Consider the following 21313-nt stretch of genomic DNA (forward strand, 5'->3'; position numbering starts at 1 on the left):
TTGAAGATTAGTGCATTTCATTCCAAGGAAAACTTCCTACTACTCCTCAGGCCTTATATCGCTTCAGCAGGGATATGGCAAACTGTTTAAGGATGTAGGATATTCATAAATGTCATACTTGCACAAAGCATTTTTTTTTTTAAAAAAATAGTTTACTGCATAATCACAAGCATATATTGTAATGCTAATTACTATATATTTTCACACATTTTAGCGTCCTGTAAAGTTTAAATGATAAATAAAGGCCATTATTCAGGCAGCCATGAAATGAATTGGCTCTGCCCAGAGGAATTTCTGACCTCTATTTTTCAAACACCAGTCTTTTACATAGCATGGCAAACTGCTTTGAAACCTCCGGGGAATTTCTGAGGCAATTTGATCAATGCTGCGTAAGGGGCTGCCATTCAAAGGAAAAAAATAGGGAGTTCTGTTGGGCACACCTATAGTTTTCTGGATTTTGGCCTTAAATTTTTGGCATTCAAGAGTAACACTTAAATTTCAAGAGTAACACTTAATTTTTTTCTCTTCTTCTTATAAATGCAATCTTTACATACAAGAAACAGTATCTACCTATGAGATTACTAAATGATATAAGCATAGTTGACTCATGGGATCAATTAAAAGAACTAGCATGTATTGCTTGTAAATATTAAATAATTCCAATTTTTAACAAACAAGATTTGCCACACACAGGAAAAGCAGATTTATTATGTATACACAATGAATTAAGAGAATTATTCCACTTCACTGTGCATCCTGAAGTAATTTTAACTTTAAAAGAAATATGATCTGAAGTTCAACTTAAGTATAGCCTACATAAAGTTAATATTACAAACTTCTTTATTTAGAAGCATGCAACTTAAATATTTTAACTACAAATAAAAAATTAAATTCAAGCTGGTCCTACTGCAATGATTCACCATTATTTCCACAAAAGTAAAAAGAGCATAATACAGGCAGATACAATGTAAAATTAAATGTAGAAAACCCCTTTAAAAATAAGCAGAATTTGCTATACTTACTGAATATTTCTCCTGCTGGCCCATAACTCCATGGTTAGCTGGGATTGCAAGAGGTTTCATAATGAACAAACATATGCCGAAGTTAATTTGCACATGATATACTAATTTATCATGAATAGCAATCAACCTCTACTGCAATAAATTAAATAACGAAAAGACAGGGGGGAGAGGGGGGGAACAAGCCAAGAGCTCAAAGTATCATTCACAAAATCTCTCACACTGGGAGTACAAAAATATAATCCAAACAGCATTTGCCTCCATATTTGTAACACTTTATATCTTAAGCATGCACAGAGGTAAAGTCCCCAGCCACGCCAGACATATCCAGTATTCTTCTACAAGAAGCAGGAGCATTCCCTGAGTCCAAAAAGGAGGGAAAAAAGGAAGGGGGGGGAGCTAAAATGGCTGACTGCACACAAGACTCCCTCAAAAAAAGCTTAAAACCATATAGTATTAGTCAGGATGCAGCAACCAGCTTCCTGTACACAGCCAAGATTGTTATGTCTCCTTGCTTAGTTTGCAATCACGATGACAGAGAGCTCTTCGGCCCCATTTTTTTTAAAATAAAAAATAAATAAAAAAATTAGGGCAGAGCATCTGAATAGGGACCTCCTCCGTGGCTGCTAATGATGCTGACAGGATGACCAGTGATCTCTGTTCCAGTCAACTAGCCAAGTTTGCACAATTAATCTGAGCAGCGTAACACTGACAAGACGTTTAATTTAATAATGTCTGTCCCTCATCACATTCAAGGAAATCATGTCGAACAGCAGGAACGTCGCTAAGGAAAGCACGGGGGGTGGGTGGGTGGGGGGATCAGCAAAGGCACATACACAGAGGAAAAACAAACCTAGAGAATCATGAGTCTGAATGTAATACGCCAATATAATTACGTTATTGTGCTTACTTTGGAAGACCATGGCTGCAGGCAGTTGGCATAGCAACGCACAAGGAAAGCCATTTCCTTGGTAGAAAGAACGCTTCCTTTTCTAAATAAAAAATCCCTCTTAGGATACAAACGGCATTGCTGCTTCCTGCAGAAAGCAAAGACACACTGGAGTCTGTCTCTTAACCTGCACACAGGCACACTCAATGCAGTTCGAATGATGTAAGTCGATCTCTCCCTGCCTCCCTCCCTTTTCCCACCACCCCCCCCGCCACCATACATCGAAAAATTCAACTCAAATGGAAAGACAGATTCCTTGCGGCTCGCCCCCTCAGCTGCTTAACTATTTCACTCGTTAAAAGTACAGATGGACAATTCAAATAAGAGTCACAAGCGCTTGCCTGTATTATTATCAGCTCCTGTAGGTCAAGCAAATCCCAGAAGGGAAGAAATCCATTGACTGCTGGCTCCAGTGCCTTACCAAGGCAGGATAGGACTAAGGAGATTTACTTACTTAACAGTCCCCAAACTAAATGTAAATGTTCACCAAGGTGAATAGAATGCATAGCGTTGGCTGATACCTCCCCGTTCCATACTTCATCCAAAAAAATCATATTGCACCAAACCTGTAAAATCTCTAATCATTAATGGAGTACTTGACAAGACTTCAAATTCACAGGTACAGGTGCTATTCGTTTAGTGACTGTTCAAAGTCACAACAGCACTGGGGAAAAATGGTGATTTATGACCATTTTTCACACTTCACATCACCGTGGTCGTGTGATTGAAATTTGGCCGCTTGGCAACTGGCATGTATTTATGACTGTTGCAGTGTCCTGAGGTCATGTGACCTTTTGCAACCTTCTGACAAGCAAAGTCAATAGGGAAGCCAGGTTCACTTAACAAGTATGTTACTAATTTAACAACCACAGTGATTCACTTAACAACTATGACAAAAAGGTCATAAAATGGGGCTACATTCACTTATCGACTATCTTGCTTAGCAACACTAATTTTGGGCTCAATTGTGGTCTTAAGTTGAGAATTACCTGTATAGAATGCTTTAGGTCAGGGGTGTCCAACCTTGGCCACTTTAAGACTTGTGGACTTCAACTCCCAGAATTCCTCAGCCAGCTTTGCTGGCTGAGGAATTCTGGGAGTTGAAGTCCACAAGTCTTAAAGTGGCCAAGGTTGGACACCCTGCTTTAGGTAATAGTGAACCTTAGTCATGGATTTAAAGTTTTAGATTCCTTGGCTGAAAATTTTACTTAAATGACAGCTACCCTTTGCCATAGAGATTGTAGTTCTCATTTTAAAAAGTATTCATAGATCATAGGAAAACACACTTTCAATTTATTTTACTCAATTTAATCTCTTAATTATTTTATTTTTAAAATATGTAACTAGCATACCATTGTGGCTCAGGAAATTTGGGTTTAGTCTGACTTTTACAAAAAGAATAGAGAAAGTAGTTTTACAATCTCTTGACCTGGTGAACTATATTAAAGTGGTTTCTTTACAGTATCAAAAAGCAAAATACCTGCCAGCGGAGAACACAAGAGTTTGTTGGTTATGTAAACATATTTCTAAAATCACACATACTATATGCAATAATTCTCAGAAGTATGAATGTTCTCCTTCAGCAAATCCGGATGGGAATAACAACATTAATACTTGGAATCGTTGCAACTGCTTATCTTGTCATATTTTGTCTAAAGAAAGCTGAAATATTCCTATAAAATTATAAGACTATTTTTTTTCTTTTTTAATACTAACATGCTATATTTTTAAAAAGATCAGACAGGAGTTTAAACTTGAATAGAGGTGTAAATCTTTCTAAAGGGGGGGGGGGGAGTGTACTTCCTAACTTTAAAAAATGAAGTATTTGAAATATTTTTTTAAAAAATGCTTGTATAGATCTAAAATCATTTTGTTATTCTAAGAACCTTAAATGTAACAATATAAATATATGATAATGATCTATCACTATTGCTGTATGTACACTGCGAGCTTATGCACCAGAGACAAGTTCCTTGTGTGTCTAATTATACTTGGCCAATGAAGAATTCTAATTCTAATACATTTGGCATATTAAAAAGTTTATGAAGGTGATTTTGTCACTATATTATCTGATTAGTTAAGTATTCAACTGCAATGTACATAGACTACTAGAATATATCCATGAATCTGAAACAGAATTTAATGAATTCAGAGTTCTCTGAATTATCTTTATCCTTCAATAAAGAAGTATACAGTGCGACTGCTTGCTTTTGTAGAGACTGTTTCTTTCATAGATGTCAAGAACAGAGATCAGGGCAATGGGAAGAAATTCCTTCCCATTTCAAAACTTTATATTTGGTTTATTCTCTGAGCCAGAAAGGGAAGAAGTTATTAGTGTTTCCTCTACCTTCCAGAAATATTGGGCCAGTGTGTGTACCCAGCCCCATTCACATTAGTGGCGGGTGCCGCTGCTCAAAGCCCCATCCTGTGCTCACGCAAATGAAGTTGTGGCGTATGTACTCATGCACACATGCACACCTGCCCCTCATACAAAGCCATCCCCCTCTTTCCCACTCTTCCCCCCGCCAACCCGGAAAGATTGGGGAACGCTGTATTAGAACAATTCACCAAAAATTCCTTGTCATAATAAGGGAAGAAGAGAACAGTATGATAAATGGATAAAATCAAAATGATTAAAGTGAAAATAAGAACTTTTATGGCTATCACATAATATAGCACATAATATAAATTACAGGTCCAGTGGCAAGGTCCCTATAGAATTTGGAAAACAAGAAGCATCAGACTGAAAGAGGAAAAAGAAAAATATACCATAAAACTGGCATGACAGAATAGAACTCGGGCGCTATCCTGTTCCAGTTTCAATTCATACACACACACACACAGAGAGAGAGAGAGAGAGAGAGCATAGCAATTTACTCAATGTTGAGTAGATAATGGCAGACAAGGAAAGGAATGTAAACCAAATGGAATGTAAATCAATCAGTCTCTGGGAGAAGGCAGTTTTGCTGCGTAATTTTGTTTTCAAACAGGAATGCACAGAAGAGTCAAAATCCAGTCTAAAGTTCAGACAGCCAAGTCAGAATTGTAAGATATTCCACAGGTCAGAGGTTCAAGGTTTATACATGAGCACAATTCACAAGCATGACATGCCAACAGGACAGTTATTCCCTTGCTTGGCAGGGAGCCTCACTGAGTATTTTTGCTCTACCCTCCACTCTGTTTGCCAGGTCCAAAGGGTTTGGAGGCATTCATGTGTCATCATGAAGCTGCTCTTGTTCTAATGGTAACTGTGTTTGATCAGCCTCAGGTTATTCTTAGCTTGGTGTCTCCTAAGGCTGACATTAGGTGGAACAGCATCACCAGAGGCTGAGTCCTGGGCCATGATAGAAGGGAGAAGAGAGAAGGGAGAAAAAAGTATTGGACTAAGTATGGGATGAACCAGTCCTCCTTAGAAGAGCTTCTGAATCTCAAATGTTAAAATCAAAGCAGAAATTATTAAAGATTATGGAATGAGTTTCCAAACTATTTACCAATCAAATAGATTTAAGTAGTGTAGTAGAATATCATATAGACACAAGGAAAGGTCTCTACAACAGCAACATTACAGAACCCCCAAAGAAAAGGTGTTAAAGGAGGAGCTCAATAAGATGTACTAAATGGACATAACAGATGCATCCAAAAGTGACTGGTTGTGCTGGTACCAAAACCAAATGGGAAAGCCAACGGCCTCAGTGAATGACATGAATGACATCCAAGATGAGTTAGCGAGGGCTAAAAAAAATGTACAAAATAAAAGGATACGGGCAGATTCCAGTAGAAGCCAATTCAAAAGAAATGCCATCCCTCTTTTAGTTCATGATGTCACCATTCAGGATGAATATGGAGCAGCTACCACATTCCAACATAGCACTTACAAAATCTTACTTGGTTAAGATGAATAAAGTGCCACAAATCTGAATATGATCATCTATAGTAAAGGCATCTCCAACACTTGGGATTGGTAACTCAGAGACCTCAGAAAGCCAGTTTCACTTTCAATCCAGTCAACTGGAGGGAGATATATTTAAGGAATTGGGAATCAAGTCTTAAGGTACAAACTAGCTGTCACCATTCTCAACTGCCTGAAAAATTACAGCAGAATCTTCCCAAGTTTCTTCTTCTGACCGCTATTCCATTTGGAAGCTCCTCCCTTCCTTTTCTGATGGTTTCCTAGGTAGCATCTCGTCTCCGGATTCCCCAAGGTCATCCACACATTCTAGGACACAAATGGCAGCCCTTCTTCCTTTCTTCTCCTCTCTTTTCAGTAATAGGATCACATGGCTGTTGATGAAACAGTAGCGTTTTCAAATTTTGGGTAGAGGAGAAAATACAGACAGAGGAACTGTGAGAAGCATATAGACCGGCAAGACACCAGTTGGCCTTGCCATGTAGACCAGAGAGGAAATACATTCATATAAGCTAGTTCTACTTTATTGTAAAGCTACACTAACAGAGTCTTCATTAACATAATCTTACAAGTCTGAAAGTACAACTTTCCTGCTGTCACCTTTAAAGCCCGATAACTTAGGCACCGTCTCTCCTGAGCCTCTTCTTCATCCACAGTGCAGTTGTGAGCTGTGCTCCCTCTTATCTGACCATTCCCTACGTAGTAGTTCTTTGTCAGGTTTCCAAGATCATTCCCACATACTATTACATCACCAGGAGAAAGGGAGGAGAGATCTGCCGTTGGATAATATTTCTGGGCCCTGTAAAACACTGGGAAAGCAGCAAAAGAACAGCAGCGAAGTCAAAGTCTTGGTGACCAAAGAGGCAGCAGGAAAGATAGTAGAAACTTGGAAACCGGAGTTTACGTCCCATCTCTTGCTCTCCCCTCTGCCCAGGCTAGTCTTAAACTTGAGGCAAGGCAAGAGCCTGGAAGAGAAAGAAACCTCGGCTGGAGAAAGTATTCCCAAGATGAAAAAGTAAAGAAACAAACCGAAGAATACAAGAGCCCTACCTGCTGGCTGTTGGAGAAAAAGTAAGGGCTTGGACTGAGCAGAACAGAAGAGAAAAAGAATCTCAAAAGACATAAACAAAACTTTTTTTTTTCTGTGGAAAAGTAATAGGTACTTAAGATATTAGCAATAAGGAAATACATAGATTAGTACTAGAAATATGAAGATATACTGCTGGGTATTATTTTATAAAATAATTGAAGACATTCACATTTCCCTTTTGAAAACCATCCATGTTTGTATTATAAAAGCAGCGGTACGTGAAAAATCAACCAATCATGGTTAAAAATCAGAGTAGAATTATACGGCCACAGAAGCTGATTGGAAAGGAGCACACATTACTAAATTTAGAGTTTCTAAATTAATTGCATACTATTAATTTGCGTATAAAATCATGCCTGGTTTATTATGAACTCAGTCTCCCTTTTATTAGGCCTTTGTATAATTTATCAGATTATTTGATACAGAAAGTTGGAAGACAGGGAAAAGTGGAATGAAAGACAAGAGGTCAACTAGAAGCAAAGTGGGTAGTTACAGCTACGTTAGTGGTGATGGGTGCACCATTAGAAGATCTGAAAGACCAGGTTAGAGACAGATCATCATGGGAAAAAATCTAAGTGATCACTATAAATCAACAACAACTTGTTGGCACATAATTAATCAATCTGATATAAGTGTAAACACTAAATAACAAATCCCTGAAATATAGCAAATCTTTCCTGACGTTTTGGTAAGCTGTATTTATATACCATGAAAGACAATAGATCTGATAGAGGATTGCAGTTCAGAAGGATCACCCTATAGCAATACTTAAATAATCATAAGGATTTAACGTTGTACATTGTGATTACTTCTTTGGGAAAGCTACAGAGAAAAGCAACTGAGAAAAGCCAATCTATATTTAACAATCTTGTCAAGCAGATATGGTGAATTCTAATCCACTTGAATAAAGCTTGACAGAAAAATTCCTGCCAGCAAAATGTACCTTGAGAACACTAAGCATAACAGCTGGGTACTTACAAAGACTTTGAAGAACATTCTTTAAAAATTCCAGATTAAGGCTCTACTTTTATAAAGGAGAACGTACAAAGATATTTGACCAGAGTTGACCAAAGATGAATAACTCTGACCAACGAAGTTGACCAGTGGAGGGAAAAATTGACTTCAATTCATAATCTCCTGATCTAGTTCTGGTATCCTTCTAACTACCAATAATATTCCAGCTAGCATTTATCAAAAAGAGAAGCAAATAATAATTGGTAATATTTGGAATCAAAATGTGAAACAGTTAGGAAAATTATTTAAGAGTGAAGTCAAAAGAATTAGAAAAAAATACTTTAGAGTTTATTGGCATATTGAAGTAGTATATTTTTGTATTAATTGCTTTGTTATTTTTATCAGTATGTCTCCTTATTTTAGTTCATTACTATATTTGATCTATGAGACTTTAAAACTGACAAATCTTATCTGCATGCTTACTCTAATTTACATATTATTATGTGTATAAAAAAAGAACATCCTATTATTTTCTGTAAACTGGTCATTTGTAACATTTGAGGGAATATCAGAAGAAACCTTGACCCTAGTTCCACTGCAAAACTGAAAATAATTTTTAAAAAATCCTTTCATAAGCTGTGAATATTGTCCCAATACATATTATCTTCCCATAGCAACTCAGCACTGTTAATTTTCATAAATTGGAAAAAAAATCTAAACCTGCAGCCACATTATTTAGAACTCTAATTTTATCTACAACACCCTTATTATACTTAGTTTCTAAAGCAACCAAAATGTTGGCCCAATTATGACATCAGTCAAGCACTTTTGTCAAAGGAACAAAAAAGAAAAAAATAAATCCAAGGAGTCGCTCACAAAAATCTGCCCCACAGATGATGTAATGCAAAAGACTTTCAAACAGAAGATGAAATTTAGGTAAATAAATGGGAACCATAATCATGAACTGATTATTGTGTGCTATTTTGAAATATAAAAAAAAACCTAGCTAAGTTATGCATCAATAAAGGAGAATACTTAGGAATAGAGGATATTATGTTATGTTATGTCATATGTAATATCATATAATATTCCATACGTAATGTCATCTAGCAAAAAAAAATAGACATTTACCAATCATTGTGCTATGGGTTTTGGTCTATAGTTTCCTGGCACAAGTCATCAGCCCTGAGCAGGCAATGAATAAGAACCGTTAAAATTATCTGGATTTTGCTCTCCTTTTTGCCTAGGCAAGTCTACAACAGGCTTTCCCAAAGTATGGCTGCTGTTAAAACGTAATTTCGGTTTTGTTTAGGCAAAGTAGGGACAACTTTTGAAGTGTTCCTGCTCTCCTAATACAAGTGTGATTAGCTTAAATATATATTGTAACAACCCCAAATTGTTCCCCAGATAAATCATTTGTTAAAATCCACGAGTTATAGAAAACTCTGAGAATATAAAGTATTCCATAAATGTATACTAAATTAATATTAATATGGACACTACTAGGCAGGAATCACAGGGATAGACAAAAAGGATGCAATATTAATACTAAAAAGTCTGCCAGGTAAGAATAACAAATTTTAGAATACTGGAAAGGTAAATATTCAAATTTTCACTTCAATTCTTATTGTAATTCCAGCCTTGTTGTCTTCCTGCCTAGCATGAATTACAGTAATTACTCGGTAGGAAAATCTTTTCACAAAGCCCACAATAATGTTTTGCTTCTAGCCTAAGTCTTGGATTTAGGCTTTGACTAATCAAATCATTCTTACTCCATAAGAATTTTGATTAGATGTGGCTTCAATTGCCATCGTAAAAGAGCATCTCTACCTCTTATCCATTTTCTTTTATGGGTTCCATTACATTCACTGCTGGGAAATATCCCAGAGAGCTATGGTCAGTTTTATTCCACATTTTTGTCTCCTGCAGCCTCTTCACTTTCCTTTGCTTTTTTAAAAAATTTCTTTTTTCTATCTCACTCTCTTTAAGAAGTTCTCCATTCTTGGCTTCTTCTCTTAGAATTATACTTGCTCTCCTAGGACATCCGGTCCACTCAGATATTCTTCTTCTCTTCGGGTTGCTAAATAATAATCCTTAGCTAGTTCTACTACCCTCTTTCCTGTATCAGAACGGTGCTCTTGAATTTAGAATCTGACTGGGCTTGGTAGAAAATGCAGATCTATTCAAGACCTACTTCTTCTACTACTTCTTCACTGGATTTTAAGTTGTAGCCATAATCCAGCAATATAGCCACAATTCTCTAACACCTTTTGAGGGCTATGGAAGTGTTTTCTGAAACACTGCTTTAATGTGTGTGAATGTGTGTTTCACGATTTCAGAATCACTTTTTCTGCCTTCTCATAATTCCTCGTCTCTTTGTCTAGAAGAAAATCCTTCCAATGAGATCACATCATGTTATCCACTCCCTTCGTAGCCACTGAGTTGGTCTAAAATATTTCAAAGAATGCACAAATGTCTTACACCTAATGCCAACAGTTAAATCTCCTCATTGACATGACCACTTTGGGTGAGATAATAAGATGGCATGAGTTACGGTAATAACATTATGTGGCCAATAAATCATCCCATGCTGGGCAGGTTGTACCATTCAGATGCTCACCTAGTGCCTAGAAGCTGTGGAGCTAGATAGAAGGGGGCCTAAACAGAAAGAAAGATTCGCTTTGACTTTTTGGCTCCCCAGTTTTCAGTGAGTCATCATCCTTGACTCTCACCCAAGTTGGTTTCTGCTGGCTTCATAATTCCTGCTCAAAAAACAGGTGTCAGCTATGGCTACGGAGACCTTTTCAGAAGTTTGACTTATGTATCAATTGTACCTTTTCCTGGACTGAGGGTTACACACCATCACTTACATCTCAGTTGTCTCTCAGTTGATTATTGTAATATGCTCAATTTGGGACTGCCCTTGAAAACGACCCATAATTTACAACTGATCCAGCATGCGGTGGCACATGAAATGCTTCACATTTTACTATTTACATGGCTGCTGCACAAGCTGAACTGAACTGGCTCCCAGTTACTTTCAGGTGCACTTTCTGATTGTCATCTTTAAAATCCTAAATGGCATAGACCAGGTTATTTCCCTAAATCTGTTGTCCACCCTAGTGGTTAGACAGGATGAGTGCACTGCAGTCCCTTCCCTTAAACGTTGCCACCTGACTGGACCTTGGAAACATATGTTTCCTGCGGCTGCCCTGACTCTTTGGACTGAGTCTGAGGGCTATAAAGACTTCCACGCAAGCACTGGACTAGGAAGGAATTAAAAACAGCAGTGTAGAAGGGATGGGATATTATAGTGCTGTGGGTTGTGATATATGATGCTGTGGCAGGGTTATGTTTTTAATAAAATGTTGTGAGCCCCCTAAGCTTATCATGTGTAAGACAGGTGGCCATGTAAGTCTTCTATGTAAATAAATAAATACAGTTTCAACATAATAGGGAATTTCCCTGGGGGCAGCACTAGCACCTGGGACAGATCGTTTTTTCTTCTTTCTTTACTCCATCTCTCTCTCTTTCTCTCTTCTTCTTGAACTGCTGAAACTTTGTTTTTTACTTCCTTTTTGTTAGTCTAAGAAATTTCTCTATGATGAGTTCCCTTTATCCTACTGCTATTCCTTGTGAAACCTTCAACCAGTCCACTCCTTTTTATTGCTTTTCAATTAATACACAGTCATAAAACATAAAATTAACAGAGGTGGTGATATATGTGTATGCCATTATAATAATAGTTACAATTCTATACATACTATCTCATGAAATATTATTCAAGTACATATATGTTTCTTTTATATCAACTCTTTTTTACCAACTATATTTTGTATGAATGAATCCCATAGTTCACAAGATCTACATCTACAGGCATTCCCCCAATAAGTAGAAAGCGTAATCAGGTCTTCAATCCATTGAATAAATTGAGCCATACATTGTTTGATTATCAAATTACATGTAGTAGGTATATAGTTCAAAAGAATATTATTCTCTGAAAAGTTTAGCTTTGTCGCATAATTGTTTATGAGCAATGGTGGCACAGTGGTTAGAATGCAATATTTCAGGCTAACTCTGCCCACGGCCAACCTTACCTCCTTCCAAGGTCGGTAAAATGAGGACCTGACATTTGTAAGCTGTTCAGAGGGTGTTGTAAAGCACTATGGAACGGTATAGAAGTTTAAATGCTATTGCTATTTATATAATCCACTTATTTCTCCCCAAACCTACTAAGTACAGAACATTAATCCTCACTCATTAATTGGTAATAATAATTTCTGTAAAGATATTCTCAGAATCAAAGAACCCCATATAAATTTTCCAAACAAAGAATTCTATGAAAATATTCCCCTGGTATATGAACTGCAATTCCTCTCAGTATATAAATTAATCTCAAATGATATTCATTTTGACAGCATTTACCTTCACAAAGGGTAAGGTTTAAGGACTCCCATCTATTGATATCTGAATAAACTGCTCTAAATATTTTAGTTATATCACATGTTACTAATGGACATATCCTTTGGTATATACATAACTAAATGTTTAAGGGATTTTGTGGAAATATGTAATTAATATTTCTTACACTACACTCTTTTGGTATAGTTGGATTTATACAGTAATTGTATTGTTTTCCTCCCTCAACTGCTGTGAGAAGTTTTATTTTGTTTTTTTACAACTGTGGGCTTAGTACTAGAGTCTATCATTTGCCCTCAACTACTTCTTTTATCTTACTTATTAAAATGAAGGGTTCTACTAGCTTTGAGTTTCTCTCCTTCATCATCAGCTGTGAGAGAATTTGATAAGCCTTCAGCTTACTACTGGACTTTGTAACCATCCCTCTCTGTCCCCCCCCACTCTCTCTCACTCTACACATACATATACATACATAATATATAACTTCCCCCTTTGAATCTGACATGCCCACTTTTTAAATTATCCCATCAGCTAACCCTTTTGCAAAAAAAATAATAATGTGTGTGACCTTGAATCTCCAGGGTTCAAGAAACACTGGATACCAGCAAATCTTTGCTTTAACTATTTCTTTTTCCTGGATCTTGGTACAATTTTTCAAAATAATCTGCTGTTAATCTGTTCATTCCCACCATGCTATCATCACTTATTGTGAGTTGTTAGAATTCATCAAACAAGATACAGTAGATAGTGTCCTTGTTATGAATCAAATTAAATTACTTTTTCTATTTATAATGTATTAGGGAAGTGGCATTGAGCTAATGCATATAAACAGAGCTCCAGTCCCCGCCACGTACATCCTCCCCTATATATTTCTAGCATCTTCTTTTAAAGAAGGATTGAATGTAGTAAATTTCTGTATGGTTAATTGTTCTAGTATTGGGACATTAGGTATAGCCTTCTGTCAACAAGAATACTTCTGTTAATAAGACCTATCCCTAGTTAATATAACTAAGTGTATAACTATTACTCAATTTCCCAGGGACTCTTATCAAGGTCTTTAATTAAACTTAGCTGACAACCTATTTTGTCTACCTTAATTTTCTTTTCCCAGTCTCAGAATCTCCTTTCTCTCTCTGAACGTCTGAGTCAGGTAGTGTGTTCTCATGCTGCAGTCATTCGCCTCCTGATTCTACTTAAAGAAATTTGAATTTTCAAAGAATTTACATATCTTTAGGAGCCCGAGACTTTCTAATTTCATTATCTCTTGTTAGCAATTTTCCACCCTGCTGAGTCCAATACTAACTTCCTTTTATTTTCTTAACCTATTTAACCTCTTCTTTCACTCCATAGGCAACTTCAATACTAAGAGAAAAGAGAAACAACTACCCGTATTTTAATCCACAGTGCTGATGGGAAACTATTAGAATCTGTAGACATCCTTTCACCATCAAAATAGACATGCCATTTTGAGGATCCATTTTATTTTGCCTTCTCTTACTGCAAGGTACAAATTGGCCGGGACAACACAACAAACATCTTTCAACACCAGCAATGTTTAAACCCTTCATAGCAACATCAACTTGCCCTTGTTATTGTAGGCAACAATAAAAAAATAATACTAACATTGGTAAGACAGTTACTCTAAAACTGTTATAACAGATAACAGAGTTTAATATTTTGTTATTTGTCACTTAGGCCTGGGATCTTGTTTACTTCAATAACACATTTGGGTTTTTTTCTTTAAAAAAAAAGTTTAAACTCATTATTGTGATATGGAATACTAAAGAACTATTTTGATGTAAATTGAAGTTCAAAGTTCTTTTTTAAACAAGAAACATTATAATTTCAAATAATAAAAGCCTTTTAATAAGATAACTAAAAAAAATCAATTTTTGACAGGTAAAAATATTAAATTCTATACATCTGAGCATAGTAGTGAACAGATAGGTGCTTTTTTAAGATATAGTAATTTTTATATAAATTTTTGTGGTTCAAGCAAGTAAGCTGGGTGTGCTTTTAACTTTACAGGAAATCCATGATACTGTGATATGATAACATCTGGGGGGGAAACTTGACCAGATGAAATAATTATAAAATGATATAAAAAATATTGAAATAGCTTCTATACTTCTCTAGATACTTAGGTATCTTTATATTAATTTTAAAAACGTTTAAGGATTTACAAGTTATCATGCATTATAAATGTTAATTGTTGATGCTAAGATTTTAATAGCTACTTTAGCAAGAACATTACAGAAAATGTTAACTACATCCTGCATAAATGAGCCTCGTGAAAGGATGTCACCATTCAGATAATATTAATATGAACTAGATTTTAAAACAATATATATGGAATTAGATATACTTTAGCTGTGCTAATTATCAATTTCCTGGGATTTTAATAGGTTTTTTTTTCCTAGCTCTTTTCCATTGTCTAGTGAATTTTTTTCTTTTTCTTTTTGTTCCCCTCAATAGCTTAACATAATTTTTGCTTTTTTCACTTCACTATATGAAAGGTTGGTCTAGTAGTCTTGGCACTGAGCTAAAAATTGGAAGATTGTGAGTTCTAGTCTGGCCTGAGGTACACACCTAGCCGGATGACCTTGAGCCACTAACCACTAGGAAGAAAGTAAATAGTAAAGTGTTTCCAAATTTTTATCAATCAAACTGCAGGGAATAGGCCAGGCAGTCCCCAGGAGTCAACAACGATTCAAAGACACGCTCTGTCTGTATATTTATCATCTATCTGTCTATCTATCTGTCTATCTATCTATCTATCTATCATCTGCTGGTATCTACTTATCTATCTAAAGGTGAAACTCAAAAAATTAGAATATCGTGCAAAAGTTCATTTATTTCAGTAATGCAACCTAAAAGGTGAAACTAATATGAGATAGACTCATTACATGCAAAACAAGATAGTTCAAGCCGTGATGTGTCATAATTGTGATGATGATGGCTTACAGCTCATGAAAACCCCAAATCCACAATCTCAGAAAATTAGAATATTACATGCAATCAATAAAACAAGGATTGTACATAGAACAATATCGGACCTCTGAAAAGTATAAGCATGCAGATGTAGTCAGTACTTGGTTTGGGCCCCTTTTGCAGCAATTACTGCGTCAATGCGGTGTGGCATGGAAGCTCTCAGCCTGAGGTGTTATGGAAGACCAGGATGCTTCAATAGTGGCCTTCAGCTCTTCTGCATTGTTCGGTCTCATGTCTCTCATCTTTCTCTTGGCAATGTCCCATAGATTCTCTATGGGGTTCAGGTCAGGCGAGTTTGCTGGCCAATCAAGCACAGTAATCACACGGTCATTGAACCAGGTTTTGGTGCTTTTGGCAGTGTGGGCAGGTGCCAAGTCCTGCTGGAAAATGAAGTCAGCATCCCCATAAAGCTCATTTGCAGAAGGAAGCATGAAGTGCTCCAAAATCTCCTGGTAGACGGCTGCGTTGACCCTGGACTTAATGAAGCACAGTGGACCAACACCAGATGATGACATGGCTCCCCAAATTAACACAGACTGTGGAAACTTCACACTGGACTTCAAACACCTTGCAGTGTGTGCCTCTCCATAGTTCCTCCAGACTCTGGGTCCTTGGTTTCCAAATGAGATGCAAAAGTTGCTCCCATCAGGACTTTGGACCACTGAGCAACAGACCAGTTTTGTTTTTCTTTAGCCCAGGTAAGACGCTTCTGATGTTGTTTGTTGTTCAGGAGCGGCTTGACAAGAGGAATATGCCATTTGAAGCCCATGTCCAAGGATCTGTCTGTGTGTAGTGGCTCTTGATGGACTGACTCCAGCCTCAGTCCACTCCTTGTGAAAGTCCCCAACACTTTTGAATGGCCTTTTCCTGACAATCCTCTCCAGGCTGCGGTCATCCCTGCTGCTTGTGCACCTTTTTCTTCCACACTTTCCCCTTCCACATAACTTTCTCTTAATGTGCTTTGATACAGCACTTTGGGAACATCCAACGTCTTTTGCAATTACCTTTTGAGGCTTTCCCTCCTTATGGAGGGTGTCAGTGATGGTTTTCTGCACAATTGTCAGGTCAGCAGTCTTTCCCATGATTGTGATTCCTACTGAACCAGACTGAGAGACCATTTAAAGGCTCAGGAACCCTTTGCAGGTATTATGGCTTCATTAGCTGATTAGAGTGGGACACTTTGAGCCTAGAATATTGAACCTTTTCACAATATTCTACTTTTCTGAGATTGTGGATTTGCGGTTTTCATGAGCTGTAAGCCATCATCATCTCAATTATGACACATCACGGCTTGACCTATCTTCCTTTGCATGTAATGAGTCTATCTCATGTATTAGTTTCACCTTTTAAGTTGCATTACTGAAATAAGTGAACTTTTGCACGATATTCTAATTTTTCGATTTTCACCTGTATAATAACATTGGTACTTAGTGCATATATAATATTGCAAACCAATGTCTTTTAAAAATAAGTTAATAAGTAATGTGTCAGAAGTTTGATGAAAGTATTTTTTAAAAACGCTTCTTTCTTTTCCTTCACAGCAGAGTAGATTAAGATAAAGTAAACATCTAATTCTATGTGGAAGGGCCCAGGAATAAGTAGATGCTGATTCATCACATGACAGCAGGAGGAGCTAGAAGACTGCGACAAAGATGAACTGGGTGGTGGAATGCAGGGCAGCAGGGAGCCAAAATGGCATAAATGCGGGTAGATAGCCAGATTGAGGGAGTTGCAGGACCCTTGCGGCCATAAGTGCAGGTGGGCTACCAGGCACCCAAATGTGATCATGTGAACAGCCGTAACTTCGCGCACAGGTGCTGCAACAGCTCTGTACCTGTGCTATAGGTGTTAAGTTACTTTGGTATAAAATCTTATACCATTTCAATTTTCAGCAAATGAAAATGACAGACATTTTATTTTAAATATGCAATTGGTACTTCAGCTCGTTCCATTACATTCTGAATGTGCAAGTAGTCCTTGACTTACAACCATTTCCTTATCACCCCTCCCAGTCGACTGTTTCCTAGTATGATTTGATTGTGGATTGTACCCTATGACTATCATTAAGTGTTGTACGTTATGATTCTTGATTCTTAACGGATGTACCTTTTCTTTATGTATACTGAGAGTATTTACACCAAGACAAATTCCTTGTTTGTCCAATCACGTGTGGCCAATAAAGAAGTCTATTCTATTTATTCTATTCCATTCCATTCCATTCCATTCCATTCTAGTGACTGTTCAAAGTTAAAACAACACTGACTGAAGATCAGTTTTCATACATACAACCATTGAGAATCTCCACGGTCATGTAATAAAAATTCAGGTGCTTGCCAACTGGCATGTATTTATGACTGTCCTCGGGTCAGATAATTGTCTCTGTAACTGTCCCAGCCAGCTTCTGACAAGCAAATTCAATGGGGGAAGTCAGGTTTGCTTAATGGCTGCATGATTCACTTAACAACTGCAATGATTTTCTTAACAATTGTGGCATGAAAGTGTTATAAAATGAGGCACAACCCACTTAACAATTGTCTTGCTTATCAAGGAAAGTTGGTCATAAGTCATAACTGACTTATGCTGTGGTCATAAGCCAGGGACTACCTGTATACTCTTGCTTAAATAACACTAACTTTTGTTACAGAGCACAGTTGCTGAACTGTAACATATAGCTGCTGCTTGAGAATGAAAACTGAAAAATTTATAAATAGAATACTTAAAGGGTGTGTTCCACTATTTTATATATGTAAGCATTGTATATTTAAATTATGAGATTTTTAACAATGAAAGATGCCACACAGGCAATCAAAAATAACAACAGCACAACAAATGAAATGCTAACAATGATGATGCCACAAGAATTTACATTTGTGACTTAAATTCAAACTAAAATATATACTATGAAGTAGAACAATAGGGATATGACACAAATTTGCAACAAGCCAGAATTAAGACATTAGTCACACACCAAACTTGGGAAAAATAAACATTAAAGGACTATACACATAGGTTACAATACCTGCTGTTTAGTGCATTCCTGTGAGCCAAAATGAAATGAATGCCATGTAGGAGGAAAGGAAAAGATGAACATAATCAGATATAACAAAACATATACTATTATGAGCTACTGCTATTATGTAAGGAAGTTTTTAAAATGGATTTTCCCTAGGCAACTTAGTCAATTTAATATAAAATGTTATATATTAGTAATTTAATATAAACTAGTATTGCTAAAACTTATCAATTTTCTTTCATAGATTTCATCTATATAGATTCCTTTCTATAGGTTATTTCTTTTAGCCTTTAAAACATAATTCAGTGAGCATGTGCAATTTCAGCAAATCTTTGTTTTATAAATCAAGTAAAGGATATTGCATCAAGAAACCAAACATGCAAATCATGTTTTATTTTACAGCCTGATTTGCTGCCTTTACAGTGAAGGACAAAAAAAAACCCTGCATAATGAAGCATTAAATTTAGAATGAGCACATATGAGAACCACAGCCAAAATGCATCTCTGCCTGCTCCTACCATGTATATGAGCAAATGTGAGAAATGTATCGATGTTTCTGCTTTATACTTTTTAAAACATATTAAAAAGCATCCCATCTTTAAGGTATTGAGTTCAAATGTAAGAATTCATAAAATCATATAGAAAGTCACCAATCCTTTCCCTGAGAAGTATTCTATTATATAAACAAAATAAATAATCAGGGTTATTCAACAAGATTCACAAAACAGCAAGAAAAAACTATTTGATAGCAAACATTTACAGGCCAGCAATAATTATAAACTGAAAATGGCTACACATAAAGGAATAAACATTCTTGAAAAAGTTGTTCTCCAATACTTTAGAATCAGAGAGAGCACTTGAAGGTACCAAAAGATTCAAAAGATTCTCTATTTTCTGCATTATATAAATGAATGAATTCTTTATTGGCCAAGTGTGATTAGACACACAAGGAATTTGCACTGGTGTATATGCTCTCAGTATACATAAAAAGAAAAGATACATTCGTCAAGAATGATAAGGGACAACACTTTATATAGTCATAGGGTATAAATAAGCAATCAAACCATACTAGGAAACAGTCAATATAAATCGTAAGGATACAAGCAACAAAATTATGGTCATACAGTCACAAGTGGAGGGGATGGGTGACAGGAGTGATGAGAAGATTAATAGTGATAGTAATGCAGACTTAGTAAATAGTTGGACAGTGTTGAGGGAATTATTTGTTTAGCAGAGTGATGGCATTCGGGGAAAATGTTCTTGTATCTAGTTGTTTTGGTGTGCAATGCTCTATAGCAGTGGTTCTTAACCTGGGTGATTTTGTTTTTCAGGGGGGCAATGGAACGAAAAGGGGCGATGTGGGGGTGAAGGAATGGGAGTGATATGGGGACGATGGAGCGAGTAGTTTTGGGGACACTTGAGACTTTTTTCGTACAGTGAACAGCTGTATATCTGTCGTACAAAAACATCAGATCGCTCGCTATTAGTGGATTGAACTGTGTTTTAAAATGTTCTGTAAAAATTTTTTGTGTCTTTTTAAACCCTTTTTACAGTGTGCATGAATATATATTTTCCTCGAATCTTAATTTAGTTTCAGAGTTTTCGTCTTGAAATTCTTAGTTCCTGCACTGCGGTTTGTTCTTATACCTTTCTTATATTTCTTTTTGCATCTTAAAATTCACTTGTAATTAAATCATTGAATGTTACTGGGTTTTTTCGGGCATTCGATTTTCTTGCAGTTGAATTTTGTTTTCAGTGGTCACTGCATTTAAGTGTCTTGAATAAATAAGATAATAATGAAATACTTGTATGAAGAAGTTTGGGAGTAAAGTGATGGGTGGCATCAGAATTTTTCACTCAGTTGAGATATGGGGAAAAGACTGGAAATAAATTATTTGCATCGATATGTCCTGATGACAATTTTAAAGAAAACAAAAAACCTTGTTTGCATAAATTGAAGAATTATTTCCTTGTGTTCTGATTGAGAAGTTATGTTGGGGGAGGGCGGGCGATGATAACTTCCTGAATGGCTCAAGGGGGAGATTCTTTCAAAAAGGTTAAGAACCGCTGCTCTATAGCATCATTTTGAGGGAAGGAGTTGAAACAGTTTATGTCCAGGATGTGAGGGGTCTGTAGATATTTTCCCAGCCCTCTTTTTGACTCCTGCGTTATACAGGTCCTCCATGGAAGGCACGTTGGTAGTAATTGTTTTTTCTGCAGTCCTAATTATCCATTGAAATCTGTGTCTGTCTTGTTGGGTTGCAGAACCAAACCAGACAGTTATAGAAGTGCAGATGACAGACTCAATAATTCCTCTGTAGAACTGGATCAGCAGCTCCTTGGGCAGTTTGAGCTTTCTGAGTTGGCGCAGAAAGAACATTCTTTGTTGTGCTTTTTTGATGATGTTTTTGATGTTAGGTGTCCATTTTAGGTCTTAAGATATGATGGAATCTAGAAATTCGAAGGTCTCTACTGTTGATACTGTACTGTCTAGTATTGTAAGAGGTGGTAGTATGGGAAGGTTTCTCTAAAGTCTACCACCATTTCTACAGTTTTGAGTGTGTTCACTTCCAGACTGTTCCAGTCGCATCATGTGGCTAGTTGTTCAACCTCCCGTCTGTATGCGGATTCATCGTTGCCTCAGATGAGACCTGTCACTGTTGTATCATCTGCAAACTTCAATATTTTAACATATGGATCGTTTGAGATGCAGTCATTGGTATATAGGGAGAAGAGCACACAGCCTTGGGGGGGCCCTGTGCTGATTATACAGGTATTGGATGTGATTCTGCCTAGCTTCACCTGCTGCTTCCGGTCTGTTAGGAAGCTTATGATCCACTTACAAGTGTGTTCAGGTACTGCTAGCTGGTTTAGTTTAGTTAAAAGAATGTCTGGAATGATGGTATTGAATGCTGAACTAAAGTCTACAAAGAGGACTCTTGCATAGGTCTTTGACTCTCCATGTAGTATG

General features: G+C 36.7%; 1 protein-coding gene across 5 annotated transcripts in view; it reads right to left on the reverse strand.

Annotated features, from left to right (window-relative positions):
- The window catches only part of RAPGEF2 (Rap guanine nucleotide exchange factor 2), a 139165-nt gene that overhangs the window by 60555 nt on the left and 57297 nt on the right, over nucleotides 1–21313 (reverse strand). For 2 of the 5 annotated variants that reach the window (XM_087936683.1, XM_087936681.1), the window contains exon 7: nucleotides 18349–18366. The exons of 1 other annotated variant lie outside the window; for it this stretch is intronic. In XM_087936683.1, the coding sequence (XP_087792809.1) occupies nucleotides 18349–18366 (18 nt within the window). Of the gene's footprint in view, nucleotides 1–1022; nucleotides 1140–1929; nucleotides 1999–18348; nucleotides 18367–21313 lie in introns of those variants that run through there. 2 more of the 5 variants (XM_087936685.1, XM_087936684.1) reach the window with 2 other exon arrangements.

This window comes from Pseudonaja textilis, chromosome 6, assembly GCF_049901715.1.
Source record: "Pseudonaja textilis isolate UNSWEBS1 chromosome 6, rPseTex1.2, whole genome shotgun sequence".
Taxonomy (NCBI): domain Eukaryota; kingdom Metazoa; phylum Chordata; class Lepidosauria; order Squamata; family Elapidae; genus Pseudonaja; species Pseudonaja textilis.